The 13,549-nt window shown below is 42.4% G+C and overlaps 3 protein-coding genes across 8 annotated transcripts; all 3 read right to left on the bottom strand.

Moving 5' to 3' along the window:
* Positions 1-297: 297 nt before the first annotated feature.
* LOC119262435 lies at positions 298-2,202 on the bottom strand. Its single transcript, XM_037534397.1, has 5 exons — positions 2,110-2,202; positions 1,590-1,790; positions 1,257-1,507; positions 838-933; positions 298-758 (listed from the first exon to the last, which is right to left on the bottom strand). Exons 1-5 carry the CDS (start codon positions 2,117-2,119, stop codon positions 486-488), a joined length of 831 nt encoding a protein of 276 aa, XP_037390294.1. The 5' UTR covers positions 2,120-2,202; the 3' UTR covers positions 298-485.
* Positions 2,203-3,864: 1,662 nt separating this feature from the next.
* On the bottom strand, positions 3,865-6,181 carry LOC119262436. 2 transcript variants are annotated; one of them, XM_037534398.1, is made up of 4 exons: positions 5,582-6,181; positions 4,744-4,935; positions 4,441-4,661; positions 3,865-4,266 (listed from the first exon to the last, which is right to left on the bottom strand). In XM_037534398.1, the coding sequence occupies exons 1-4, from the start codon at positions 5,700-5,702 to the stop codon at positions 3,985-3,987; spliced, it is 816 nt and encodes a 271-aa protein (XP_037390295.1). In that variant the 5' UTR covers positions 5,703-6,181; the 3' UTR covers positions 3,865-3,984. The 2 variants fall into 2 exon arrangements, with proteins under 2 accessions (XP_037390295.1, XP_037390296.1); XM_037534399.1 differs by having other exon boundaries at positions 3,865-4,263.
* Positions 6,182-7,147: 966 nt separating this feature from the next.
* LOC108443517 lies at positions 7,148-13,413 on the bottom strand. 5 transcript variants are annotated; one of them, XM_037534347.1, is made up of 6 exons: positions 13,150-13,413; positions 10,739-10,846; positions 10,090-10,190; positions 8,153-8,323; positions 7,857-8,077; positions 7,148-7,686 (listed from the first exon to the last, which is right to left on the bottom strand). In XM_037534347.1, exons 3-6 carry the CDS (start codon positions 10,097-10,099, stop codon positions 7,399-7,401), a joined length of 690 nt encoding a protein of 229 aa, XP_037390244.1. In that variant the 5' UTR covers positions 10,100-10,190; positions 10,739-10,846; positions 13,150-13,413; the 3' UTR covers positions 7,148-7,398. The 5 variants fall into 5 exon arrangements, with proteins under 5 accessions (XP_037390244.1, XP_017579748.1, XP_037390245.1 ...); XM_017724259.2 differs by having other exon boundaries at positions 10,759-10,846; XM_037534348.1 differs by lacking the exon at positions 13,150-13,413 and adding an exon at positions 12,947-13,076.
* Between the last annotated feature and the right edge of the window lie 136 nt (positions 13,414-13,549).

Genomic DNA, 13,549 nt, shown 5'->3' with positions numbered 1-13,549 from the left:
CCTTTAGCAAACAAAGAAGTACCATCAGTTTCTCTATTTTTACCTGTTGAGGTATTCAGAGCTGCTATGTGAGGGCACAGATAACTTAAATGTATAGAAAAATACATGATTATGTTTTCACACTCACCCTCAAGGCTCCATCTCAGTACCTTTAGTCAGGGAACATAACTGAACCATAATCCACTGAAATGATCTGTTCTAAGCTGGACTGGCTCCACACACCCTGCCTCGCCTCGCCTCCAGGCTTTTACTCTACTGCTCTGTTTTAAAACATTCGGTTATGAAAAGGTACAAATACCGACTTTTCACCTGGAGAAACTGATTTAAGCTTCACAATCGGACCTTAAAACCACTGCTGTACCTTTTACATAGTTTGTACCTTGACGAGTGAAAAATGTATTTCATTTCTAACAGTGGATGATGTTTTGATCATCGGGTTATATGAGGTCTTCAGCAAGTGAAGCAATATTGTCTGTTTCTGTCTTTTAAACACTAGACCGGTTAAGAGGTGCATGACTCTGGCTTTTTTGGTTCTTAGTGACAGTGAAGGAGAGTAGAATCACTACCATGTTCACAATAACAATAATCAGGAGATTCCACTTTCCATAGCCAAGCCTCTCCAGGAGAACCACCAAGAGAAGGAGCATCCAGGGAATAAACCAGACGGCGTGAATGTACTCCGGAGTGGTGAGGCTGCAAATCAGGATGATGCTCACCAAGACAGATGTCCATAAAAACACTTCCCAAGGCCTCTGCGTCTGCAGAAAGACAAAGAGAGTTTAGCTTATTTATACAAAAGGAACTATTTTATGTTGTATCTGTGGCTGGAATACTCACAAGCCACAGCCACAGTCGCAGCCACGCAGAAGGAGCATGATTCCTGCTACTGTTCAAGTCTTGTCCAGGAGATGGCGATGTTTCTCCAGGATCCTTCTTGTGATAAAGATAAAAGGGGAAATGAAATGAAGATGTGAATTCAGTTCAATGGTCTAAATAGCGAACATGACGGCTGCGAAATGCAAATGTAAAACGTTTAAGGTTTTCCAGTTGAGTTTTGCGAGGGCTAATGACACTGTATCTCTGAGTTAATGAGAAAGTGAGATAGTTAATCAGCCAATTTGGCATTTTTTGGCTTGTACTTGAATGTGTGCATATCATGAACAAGAAAAAAGGCAATTAAACTGCCAATCGCAATTATTTATTAATTACTTCAGCTCAAATTTCATGATTATGACAGGCCTTGGTAGTACACTGACCTTGGTAGGACTGAAACAGGGTGCACACCAAACCCCTGTAGCTGAATCCTCTAGTCCCAGATGCTCTTTCACTGCTTTCAGTGCCTCGTCATTGTGCTGACAGCTCAGCAGCCCTCGGTCTTCATTAAACGGGCAGTCTACAGTGAACACGTCACTCCTGTCAACACTCCGGCTGCTGTTCGGGACGACTGGATCCTTCTCAGTTGTGTGGTGGAGCACCACTAGAACGACAGACTGGGTGGCTGAGATTGCTGGGAAGGAGAGAAATAAGCATAACAGAGGGAAATGAATGACCTGATAAAGTGGACGGTTAGTATATATTTGATGATTTACCTTTAATCTTCCGAAGAGCTGCTTCAATGTCAGTTCCAGCTCGAGACACAACTGGAGCAAAAGCAATGATGACGTTACTGTCCTCCACAGAGGTCACTTTATGGAAGTTGGGCGAACGAGAGAGATGATCCAAAAAGGCCTGGTGGGAATTCAGTGTTTTCCCACAGATCACAACAAAGGCTTTGACAGCATCTGGAAACACTTCAGAAAAGCACAAAAAAAGACATCATCATCATCATCATCATCACCATCATTATCTTAAACCACTAAATCCAGACAGGGCTGCGGCACAAGACTCTAATGTATATAATAGATTTTTCAATACAAACAAATAAGCTTTTATTTGTTCTACGAACCCAGCAAAGATTAAAGGAGCTGTGTCTGTGTCTGTGCACACTTTTATATGCTGCAGTCTGCTGGGTCACACAGAGCAGGCAGAGTCTAAAGATCAGCCGCACAAGATCAGCCACACACACAAGTGTTAAAAGACTTCCATTAAAAATTAATGAAATCTACAAACCTCGAGTCATTTTGAAGCGGAGTTTACGCCTCGTTAAGACGACTGCAGTGATTCAGGCAGCACAGAAAACAGATGGAAAACTACTGGATGAGCTTTCACTTTCACTTTCACAGCCCTGCTGACAGGAAATCTGGGAATTCAGCAGGGAAAGGAACCCCCACACTTAAAGCTACAGCTACCTACAGAATGCCAGCCTATAGCTTCGCCTATGCAACATAATGTTCAATTATTTACATACAGTAATGTCAATTATCCACAAACTATGCTTAAAATAACATTAAATGACGACATATGGGGCTGGAGGGCAAATCATGTCATTTTAGTCTTCAGCCAGAAGCAATAAGCATGTAGTCTAATACATGTAATGTATAGTTGAATGTAAGGAGAACAAAAATGAATTCTTCACCACTTATTCTTCTAATAGACCACTTATAACTGTTTATACAACAACTTCCATGAGGAAACATTGTGGTATCAGCTTAGTATAAGACACGGGAAACTTTGTGATATAAAGACTGTTAATGAACAAAGTAGCAAGGGGGAATTACCATTTAATCCTAGCAGACGGGGCTAGAAAACAGGCAAACTTTGTGCTACAGGCAGGTCACTCAGGTCAATCATACAAATCTCCTTTGAGACACTCAACCCACCTAACTGCCCCACAACCTGGCAAAGGAGAGCACAACCAACATGTAAACACATTAAACAGGCATCAACAACTTGACCATGCCTCCTGTGCTCCTACAGCAGAGCAGCCAGTAGTGAGAGGCCCAAATAGCCCCACCCCTAAAAGATAAGCTGCTTCACAGAGTTTGAGTAGAACCCCTGGGGCATACAGGAGCTTGTCCCGCTCAATCCCTGTGGTCTCTCTGAACCAGGGGTTTGTCCACTGTCTCGGTCAACATCCTCTCTTCTCTTCCCCAATCCTCACTTGGGGCTGCATCATCTCCATCACATCAGTGTGCTGAAAGTGAGCACTGCGTCCTCCTCCCCTGGAGGAACTTCTCATGTGCCGCTCATGCTAGAGCCTTGATTTTCTGCCTTGGCTACTGCTGATTGAATGCTGGTCAGTGTGATAAGTTGCACATGCTGTCTCAACTCCTCTGGCAGCATGTTAATCCCTCCTGCTGAAGCATTGCTGGAGAGACGCAGTCAACATGCTGCGGTGTCAGCCCTCGCCGGCTGCCACCCATGCAATCTCACTACCTAAGTCACTGTCCTCCAGCTGGACTCCAAGTGTGCACTGTTTCTTCTTCCACCATCACTTGCAGGGCTTGGCCTTCTTTGCCATCTGGCTTTGAGTTCACAAGAGTGCCACTATACTCCTAGCCTCTGGGGGTGGTATCCCACTTCTGACACCAGTGCAGCGTTGGCATTAAAAAAGATGCGGAAAACATCGTACGTAGATACCCTTTTGTTTGCCTCATCGCTCCACACTGTCACACAATGTATCAAGGTAAAGAGATTTGGTTCCAAGTGATGTTAGAGCATTTCTATTGGTCCATTCATCATGAAATTTTTACACAATGTAAAGGGCGGCTGGTTTGTTGAGATGATGTAGAAAACTAAGAATCAACAAAAATGGAGACGCATACAACAAACAGGTTTATTTGCAGTAATGTTTATTTCAATATATTTCAACACAAATCCAGGTACCACTGACCAGGCACACAGTGTAGTTTCCCCTATATCTTCGTGCGGTAACTGCTTATATATATATATATATATTCATTCCTTGGTGTATTATCATGGATCATCAGTGAATGGTATTCGAATGGTATGTATTACCATCAGTGAATGGTTATCAATTATTAATCATGCATCATTTTTTTTTTGCTACACATTTATGTTTTCATGACATCGTCAGTCTCTGGGTTAAATGAGTTCATCAGCAAGTAAAGCAGTACTGTTATTTTCTCTCTTTTTAGACACTTGACTGGTTAAGAGGGAGAGTAGAATCACTACCATGTTCACAATAACAATAATCAGGGGATTCCACTTTCCATAGCCACGCCTCTCTAGGAGAATCACCAAGAGAAGGAGCATCCAGGGAATAAACCAGATGGCGTGAATGTAATCCGGAGTGCTGAGGCAGGAAATCAGAATGGTGGTCAACAAGGCAAGTGTCCAGAAAAGCAGCTGCCAAGCCCACTGCTTCTGCAGGAGAAGAAAGAGAGTTCAGCTTATTTAGACAGAAGGAATTTTTGGCTTCTACTTCAATATTTACACACATTTAACCAAAAAAAAGAGAAAATGAAATGGTTTATCACAATTTCTTTCTTTTATCAGGTAACATTTCATGATCGTGTCAGGCCTTTGTAGTTGACTGACCCTGTGAGTACGTCCATCCTCTAGTCCCAGATGCTCTTTCACTGCTTTCAGTGCCTCGTCATTGTGCTGACAGCTCAGCAGCCCTCGGTCTTCATTAAACGGGCAGTCCACAGTGAACACGTCACTCCTGTCAACACTCCGGCTGCTGTTCGGAACGACTGGATCCTTCTCAGTTGTGTGGTGGAGCACCACTAGAACGACAGGCTGGGTGGCTGAGATTGCTGGGAAGGAGAGAAATAAGCATAACAGAGGGAAATGAATGACCTGATAAAGTGGACGGTTAGTATATATTTGATGATTTACCTTTAATCTTCCGAAGAGCTGCTTCAATGTCAGTTCCAGCTCGAGACACAACTGGAGCAAAAGCAATGATGACGTTACTGTCCTCCACAGAGGTCACTTTATGGAAGTTGGGCGAACGAGAGAGATGATCCAAAAAGGCCTGGTGGGAATTCAGTGTTTTCCCACAGATCACAACAAAAGCTTTGACAGTTTCTGGAAACAATACAAAATAATTTATTACACATTTCATATATATATATATATATATATATATATATATATATATATATATATATATATATATATATATACAGTAGCTGTTGTTGGAACAAAACCAACTGGTACTTCCAATGTATTTAAAAAAAACTAAAAAAGTCAAAAATTAAGATATGAGGTTTTCTTCTGACAGCAGTGATTTTATATATATATTTATGGAAGAAACCTACTTTCAATGTAAATCAATGGAGCCAGAATTATTTCTGTGAAAACTGATTTTCACTTATAAAATCAACTTGATCAGATCAGGGGCACCCAAACTATCACATCTGACTGCATCTATTTCACAGTCTCATTAGTACAGTATTAGTACAGTATATTACACATCACCAGAAATACTCATTTATAGGTTATGAATTATTAATAATTAAGTTAAATACAAAGCATCTGTATTATCTTGTGAAGGATTAAAGGACGCGTCTGTGTCTGTGTGCACACATTTATATGCTGCAATCTGCTGAGTCACACCGAGCAAACAGTCCAAGTCTAAACATCAGGCGCACAATAACGGCCACAATTCAATTTTAATTAACTTTAAATCTTCGTGTTTAACTTCATAAAAAAGATAAGCGGATCTTCATACCTCGAGTCATTCTGAAGTGATGTCTCCGAGACGACTGCAGTGGTTCAGGCAGGACATGAAATGAATGGAAAACTGCAGGATGATCTTTCACTTTCACTTTCACAGCCCTGTTGATGGGCATTTTGAGAATTTATTAAAAAAATTTCCTTTACAACATTAAGCAGATGCTTTTATCCAGAGTGAGACACAAACATGCTTTAGTGTCCACTCAAAAAAAAAGGTACTGTGGTTTTGTAACCAAAGACTACCAGAGCCTGCAGCACCTCTGACTGGACGTCCCTGCAGAAGGTGGTAAGGACAGCATAGAGAATTATTGGGACTTCACTTTGTGACAAGTCACTGTTCTGAGCTCTGAACATAAACGGAGACCCCTCCCACCCCCACCATGGACTGTTCTCACTGCTGGCCTCTGGAAGGAGGTTCTGAAATCTTCGAAGCAGAACAGCCAGGTTCAAACAGCTTCTTCCTACACGCCATAAGACGGCTGAACTCTAAATAACAAGCTGCTCCAATTCTTTTTTGATTACTTCATACCTGGGAGCTCCAGTGTAATATACTCTCTTGCATATATTTATTTAAAATGCATTTATCTGTTGATATACATATGTTTACATACGTACTACACTTTGCATTACATTGTACAACCCCAATTCCATTGAAGTTGGGACGTTGTATAAAACAAATAAAAACAGAATACGATGATTTGCAAATCCTTTTCAACCTATATTCAATTGAATACACTACAAAGACAAGATATTTAACGTTCAAACGGATAAACTTTATTGTTTTTGCAAATATTCACTCATTTTGAATTTGATGCCTGCAACATGTTCCAAAGAAGTTGGGACAGTGGCAACAAAAGCCTGGGAAAGTTCAGGAATGCTCAAAAAACACCAGGGAACATTCCACAGGTGAGCAGGTTAATTGGAAACAGGTGAGTGTCATGATTGGGTAAGCAAAGACGGGGCGAGGTTCACCACTTTGTGGACAACTGCCTGAGCAAATAGTCCAACAGTTCAAGAACGTTTCTCAATGTGGCAAAAACACTCTTACCTTCCAATGTGTCCCGATTGGCTCCTACCACTCCTCCATGTGCTTTTCTGTTTACTTTTTATCGTCCACGTGCTTCTGTTTGGTTTCCTCCTGGTTCTGCCCCTTGGTTCTTGTCTCCACCCGTTTTCCACCGGTGTCTTGTGAGCCCTCTTGTGTTTAAGCCCTGTGTTTTCCTTAGTCTAGTGCTGGTCTTTGTTTGATGTTTGTAGTATGTATTGAGTTGTGTTCTCGTGGTGCTTGGTTCTTGTTTGAGGTTTTGTGTTTATTTTGTCATGTCTGTCCCTCCTGCTCTCCATATCGGCTGTTTGACTCGCTTATCTCAGCGTATGCGTCCGCCTCATCGCTCCCCACCATCAATGTAAATCAAGGCAAAGAGATTTTGTTCCAAATGATGTTAGAGCATTTCTATTGGTCCATTCATCATGAAATTTTTACACAATGTAAAGGGCAGCTGGTCTGTTGAAATGATGCAGAAAACTAGGAATCAACAAGAATGGAGACGCATACAACAAACAGGTTTATTTACAGTAATGTTTAATATTTCAACACAAATCCAGGTACAACTGACCCAGCACACAGTGTAGTTTCCCCTTTATCTCCGTGCGGCAACTGCTTATATAAACATTCATTGGTGTATTATGTTAGTCAGTGAATGGATATCGATTAATAATCATGCATCATTTTTTTCTTTTGCTACACGTTTGTTTTCATGACATTCTCCGTCCCGGGGTTAAATGAGTTCATCAGCAAGTATAGCAGTACTGTTATTTTCTCTCGATAGAAAAGATTAGTCTTTCTAAGAGGTGGGTGACCTTGGCTTTTTTGGTTCTTTGTATCAGTGAGAAGACTAGAACCACTACCACGTTCACAATAACAATAATCAGGAGATTCCACTTTCCATAGCCACACCTCTCCAGGAGAACCACCAAGAGAAGGAGCATCCAGGGAATAAACCAGACGGCGTGAATGTAATCCGAAGTGCCAAGGCAGGAAATCAGAATGATGGTCAACAAGGCAAGTGTCCAGAAAAGCAGCTGACAAGGCCACGACTTCTGCAAGGGGAGAAAGAGTTTAGCTTATTTGGACAGAAGGAATTTTTGGCTTTTACTTCAATATTTACACAAAACCAAAAAAAAGGAGAATGAAGATGTTTATCACTATAATTTCTTTCTTTTATCAGGTAACATTTCATGATCGTGTCAGGCCTTTGTAGTTGACTGACCCTGTGAGTACGTCCATCCTCTAGTCCCAGATGCTCTTTCACTGCTTTCAGTGCCTCGTCATTGTGCTGACAGCTCAGCAGCCCTCGGTCTTCATTAAACAGGCAGTCCACGGTGAACACGTCACTCCTGTCAACACTCTGGCTGCTGTTCGGGGCGACAGGATTCTGCTCAGCTCTGTGGTGGAGCACCACTAGAACGACAGGCTGGGTGGCTGAGATTGCTGGGAAGGAGAGAAATAAGCATAACAGAGGGAAATGATTGACCTGATAAAGTGGACGGTTTATATGACATTTACCTTGAATCTTCCGCAGAGCTGCTTGAATGTCAGTTCCAAAAGCAATGATGACGTTACTGTCCTCCACAGAGGTCACTTTATGGAAGTTGGGTGAACGAGAGAGATGATCCAAAAAGGGCTTGTGGGAATTCAGTGTATTCCCACAGATCACAACAAAGGCTTTGACAGTTTCTGAAAGTAATACAAAATAATTTATTACATATACACACACACACATACACACACACACAGCTCAAAAAATTAAAGGGAACACTCAAATAACACATCCTAGATCTGGATGAGTGAAATATTCTCATTGAATACTTTGTTCTGTACAAAGTTGAATGTGCTGACAACAAAATCACATAAAAATCATCAATGGAAATCAAATTTATTAACCAATGGAGGCCTGGATTTGGAGTCACACACAAAATGAAAGTGGAAAAACACACGACAGGCTGATCCAACTTTGATGTGATGTCCTTAAAACAAGTCAAAATGAGGCTCAGTATTGTGTGTGGCCTCCATGAGGTGGCAGATGGTCTCCTGAGAGATCTCCTCCCAGACCTAAACTAAAGCATCCGCCAACTCCTGGACAGTCTGTGGTGCAATGTTGGTGGATGGAGCGAGACATGATATCCCAGATGTGCTCAATCAGATTCAGGTCTGGGGAACGGGCGGGCCGGTCCATAGCTTCAATGCCTTCATCTTGCAGGAACTGCTGACACACTCCAGCCACATGAGGTCTAGCATTGTCCTGCATTAGGAGGAACCCAGGGCCAACCGCACCAGCATATGGTCTCACAAGGGGTCTGAGGATCTCATCTCGGTACCTAATGGCAGTCAGGCTACCTCTGGCGAGCACATGGAGGGCTGTGCGGCCCTCCAAAGAAATGCCACCCCACACCATTACTGACCCACTGCCAAACCGGTCGTGCTGAAGGATGTTGCAGGCAGCAGATCGCTCTCCACGGCGTCTCCAGACTCGTCACGTCTGTCACATGTGCTCAGTGAGAACCTGCTTTCATCTGTGAAGATCACAGGGCGCCTGTGGCGAATTTGCCAATCCTGGTGTTCTCTGGCAAATGCCAAGCGTCCTGCACGGTGTTGGGCTGTGAGCACAACCCCCATCTGTGGACGTTGGGCCCTCATACCATCCTCATGGAGTCGGTTTCTAACCGTTTGTGCAGACACATGCACATTTGTGGCCTGCTGGAGGTCATTTTGCAGGGCTCTGGCAGTGCTCCTCCTGTTCCTCCTTGCACAAAGGCGGACCTACCTACCTACCTACCTACATAAGGTTGTTGGAAGAAAACCTCATATCTCCAAAATGGTAACTTTACAGGAGATGGAAGAAACCCAATGTGAGTCAATGGAACAAGACCCCCCCCAATCATTTTGGGCCATTTCTTTTGGTCCAATCATCATGAAATGTACACACAATGTAAAGGACAACTGGCACTTCCAAAGTATTTTTAATAAACTGAAATAAAGGCAAAAATGAAGATACAAGGTTTTCTGACAGCAGTGATTATGTGTATGTATGTATGTAAAACCTACTTTCAATGTAAGTCAATGGAGCCAGAATTATTTCTGTGAAAACTGAGTTTCACTTATAAAATCAACTACGCGTCATTTGATCAGATCAGGGGCGCCCAAACTATCACATCTGACTGCATCTATTTCACAGTTTCATTAGTACAGTATATAAACAAGTATTTCTGGTGATGTGTAGTAGGTTATGAATTATTACTAATTAACTTAAATACAAAGCATCAGTATTATCTTGTGAAGGATTAAAGGACGCGTCTGTGTCTGTGTGCAAATGTTTACATGCTGCAATCTGCTGAGTCACACCGAGCAAACAGTCCAAGTCTAAACATCAGGCGCACAATAACGGCCACAATTCAATTTTAATTAACTTTAACTTCATAAAAAAGATAAGCGGATCTTCATACCTCGAGTCATTCTGAAGTGATGTCTCCGAGACGACTTCAGTGGTTCAGGCAGGACATGAAATGAATGGAAAACTGCAGGATGATCTTTCACTTTCACAGCCCTGTTGATGGGCATTTTGAGAATTTATATAAAAAAAAAATTCCTTTACAACATTAAGCAGATGCTTTTATCCAGAGTGAGACACAAACATGCTTTAGTGTCCACTCAAAAAAAAAAAAGTACTGTGGTTTTGTAACCAAAGACTACCTGTGAGATCTGTATCCAGAAATTCCACTTATGATGGCCAGTCACACCACTTACATCTTCATGGTACATGTATTAGGTGATGTACATGATACTCATAAAATTTAGGGTGGATTATCACCGCTATTTGGGTGCAGCGGTGGTCATCTGCTCCTCCCATTTTGCCTAGGTCTTATTTCATGATTTCTTTTTTCTGAGGCCTAGCTAGCCAAGTTACAGTGAATCATTGTTCAGGGGTCTTAAGGGTTCAGAACAGCTCCCTCTCGGAGTGGCCAGGTTTAAGAAGACTTTCTGACCATACATGAGTGCATTTCCTAGTCATTAATTATGCATGTAAACACTGAAGCTCTGGTCAAAAGAGCTCAGCAGCACATGCACTTCCTGAGACGGATGAAAAGAGCACACCTCCCCTCTCCGATTCTCACCAGCTTCTACAGGGCCACTGTAGAGAGCATGCTGACCAGTTGCATCTCTGTCTGGGCAGGAGCCTGCAGCGCCTCTGACTGGACGTCCCTGCAGAAGGTGGTAAGGACAGCATAGAGAATTATTGGGACTTCACTTTGTGACAAGTCACTGTTCTGAGCTCTGAACATAAACGGAGACCCCTCCCACCCCCACCATGGACTGTTCTCGCTGCTGGCCTCTGGAAGGAGGTTCCAAAGTCTTCGAAGCAGAACAGCCAGGTTCAAACACAGCTTCTTCCTACACGCCATAAGACGGCTGAACTCTAAATAACAAGCTGCTCCAATTCTTTTTTGATTACTTCATACCTGGGAGCTCCAGTGTAATATACTCTCTTGCATATATTTATTTAAAATGCATTTATCTGTTGATATACATATGTTTACATACGCACTACACTTTGCATTACATTGTACAACCCCAATTCCAATGAAGTTGGGACGTGGTATAAAACAAATAAGAACAGAATACGATGATTTATAAATCCTTATCAACCTATATTCAATTGAATAGACTACAAAGACAAGATATTTAATGTTCAAACGGATAAACTTTGTTTTTTGCAAATATTCACTCATTTTGAATTTGATGCCTGCAACATGTTCCCAAGAAGTTGGGACAGGGGCAACAAAAGCCTGGGAAAGTTGAGGAATGCTCAAAAAACACCTGTTTGGAACATTCCACAGGTGAACAGGTTAATTGGAAACAGGTGAGTGTCATGATTGGGTATAAAGGGAGCATCCCTGAAAGGCTCAGTCGTTCACAAGCAGGGACGGACGAGGTTCACCACTTAGTGAACAACTGCGTGAGCAAATAGTCCAACAGTTTAAGAGCAACGTTTCTCAGCGTGCAACTGCAAGGAATTTAGGGATTTCATCATCTACAGTCCATAATATCATCAAAAGATTCAGAGAATCTGAAGAAATCTCTGCAGGTAAGCGGCGAGGCAGAAAACCAAAAATGAATGCCCGTGACCTTCGATCCCTCATGTGGCACTGCATTAAAAACCCACATCATTCTGTAACGGATATTCCCACATGGGCTCAGGAACACTGTGGTGTGGGGGTGTGTTAGTGCCCATGGCAGGGTAACTTGCACATCTGTGAAGGCCCCATTAATGCTGAAAGGTACATACAGGTTTTGGAGCAACATCTTTTTCAGGGACGTCCTGCTTATTTCAGCAAGACGATGCCAAGCCACATTCTGCACATGTTACAACTGTGGCACGCGGTAGCCCAACTGTCTAGTGTCAAAACCAACTACGCCACCCCTTGGTTTATTCCAAGAGCAAAGAGGAGCTCTGAATGAACACAAATACACCGGTTGCTTCGTTAGAAAAGATACAAGTTCTTTATTATTGCCCAAAATAAAGGGTAAATAAATAAATAATAATAATAATAATAATAATGATGATAATAATAATAATAATAATAATAATAATAATAAGTCACTACAAATCCAACCTTGAGTGAACATTGCACACCACTCAGATCACTACAAAAATAGTCTTCCAACTCCCCCAAGGTCAGACAGCTTCAAGAAAGATTCCCAGCAGTCATAATGTCATTCTACACACCAGAAATAAATTAAATAAATAAATAAAATAATAATAATAATAATAATAATAATAATAATAATAATAATAATAATAATAATAACAATAATAAATACAACAAAGAAAACACACTGAAAACTGAGACAGAGCAGATTGAACTACTTCTAAAATATTTCAGCACACATTAAAACACGACCTGGCCATAAATATAATTATAAAAAGACCCAAAAACAGCAACTAGCCCCAGTTTACGAATTCTTGTGCCTGGTAAACAAAAGGGGCAGAAGAGCAGCAGCACATTAGCCTGGCACGGACCCATTAATGGAATTACACACCAACCAGTTCAGTAACATCAAATATAGCTCCAATAATTAAGGACATGAGCAGGTTACGAACATAACTGATAAAATTAAATAAAAAAAAAAACAGCACCGTTGCAGTAAAAGAATAAAAGGGCTTCCATTGGCGCACATTAACTGCTGAACACCGATAACACGCAGCCCAATCTCAGCCTTTGACTGAGCATAAATAAAATAACGGCATTACTGCCCAAACAGCGACTCTAACCAGCGGAAGGCGAGATAAACCGCCCATACCTTTCGGTCACGTCTGCGTGCTCAATACCGCAGAGGGGTCATTCCCCGGTGCTGCAGCACCGCTCACGCCGGCACTCCCTGCTGCACTCCCTGCTGCACTCCCCGCTCCACTCCGCGCCTCAATTCCAGTCTAGTTATAAACGCCGCACGTCAAGTCTACGAAACCGGGTGCTTAATATAAACACCAGCCAGTTAAAACGTACCTTACTGCCTGTTTTTTCGCTCCTGCCGCCGCCGAAGTCGCGACTGCGACTGGGAAGCTAACTCCGCTACTGCTACTAGGAGCTGCCCATATATCTGCCGGTCCGAAACGACCCCAGGAAACTCAACCAACGCCCATTCGAAGCTAATTAGACATGGCCCTAGGTCCCTAGCGGCTACACAGCAGCGTGGCTTCGTAGTAAAAGAGTGCGGGTACTAGACTGGCCTGCCTGCAGTCCAGACCGTCTCCCATTGAAAATGTGTGGCGCATTATGAAGCGCAAAACACGACAGCGGAGACCCCGGAGTGTTGAGCAGCTGAAGCTGTACATCAAGCAGGAATGGGAAAGAATTCCACCTACAAAGCTTCAACAATTAGTGTCCTCAGTTCCCAAACACTTGA

The sequence above is a fragment of the Pygocentrus nattereri genome, chromosome 25 (assembly GCF_015220715.1).
Source record: "Pygocentrus nattereri isolate fPygNat1 chromosome 25, fPygNat1.pri, whole genome shotgun sequence".
In the NCBI taxonomy this organism is placed as follows: domain Eukaryota; kingdom Metazoa; phylum Chordata; class Actinopteri; order Characiformes; family Serrasalmidae; genus Pygocentrus; species Pygocentrus nattereri.
Note: the sequence above shows the minus strand (reverse complement) of the source record. Positions and strands in the feature narration are given on the sequence as shown.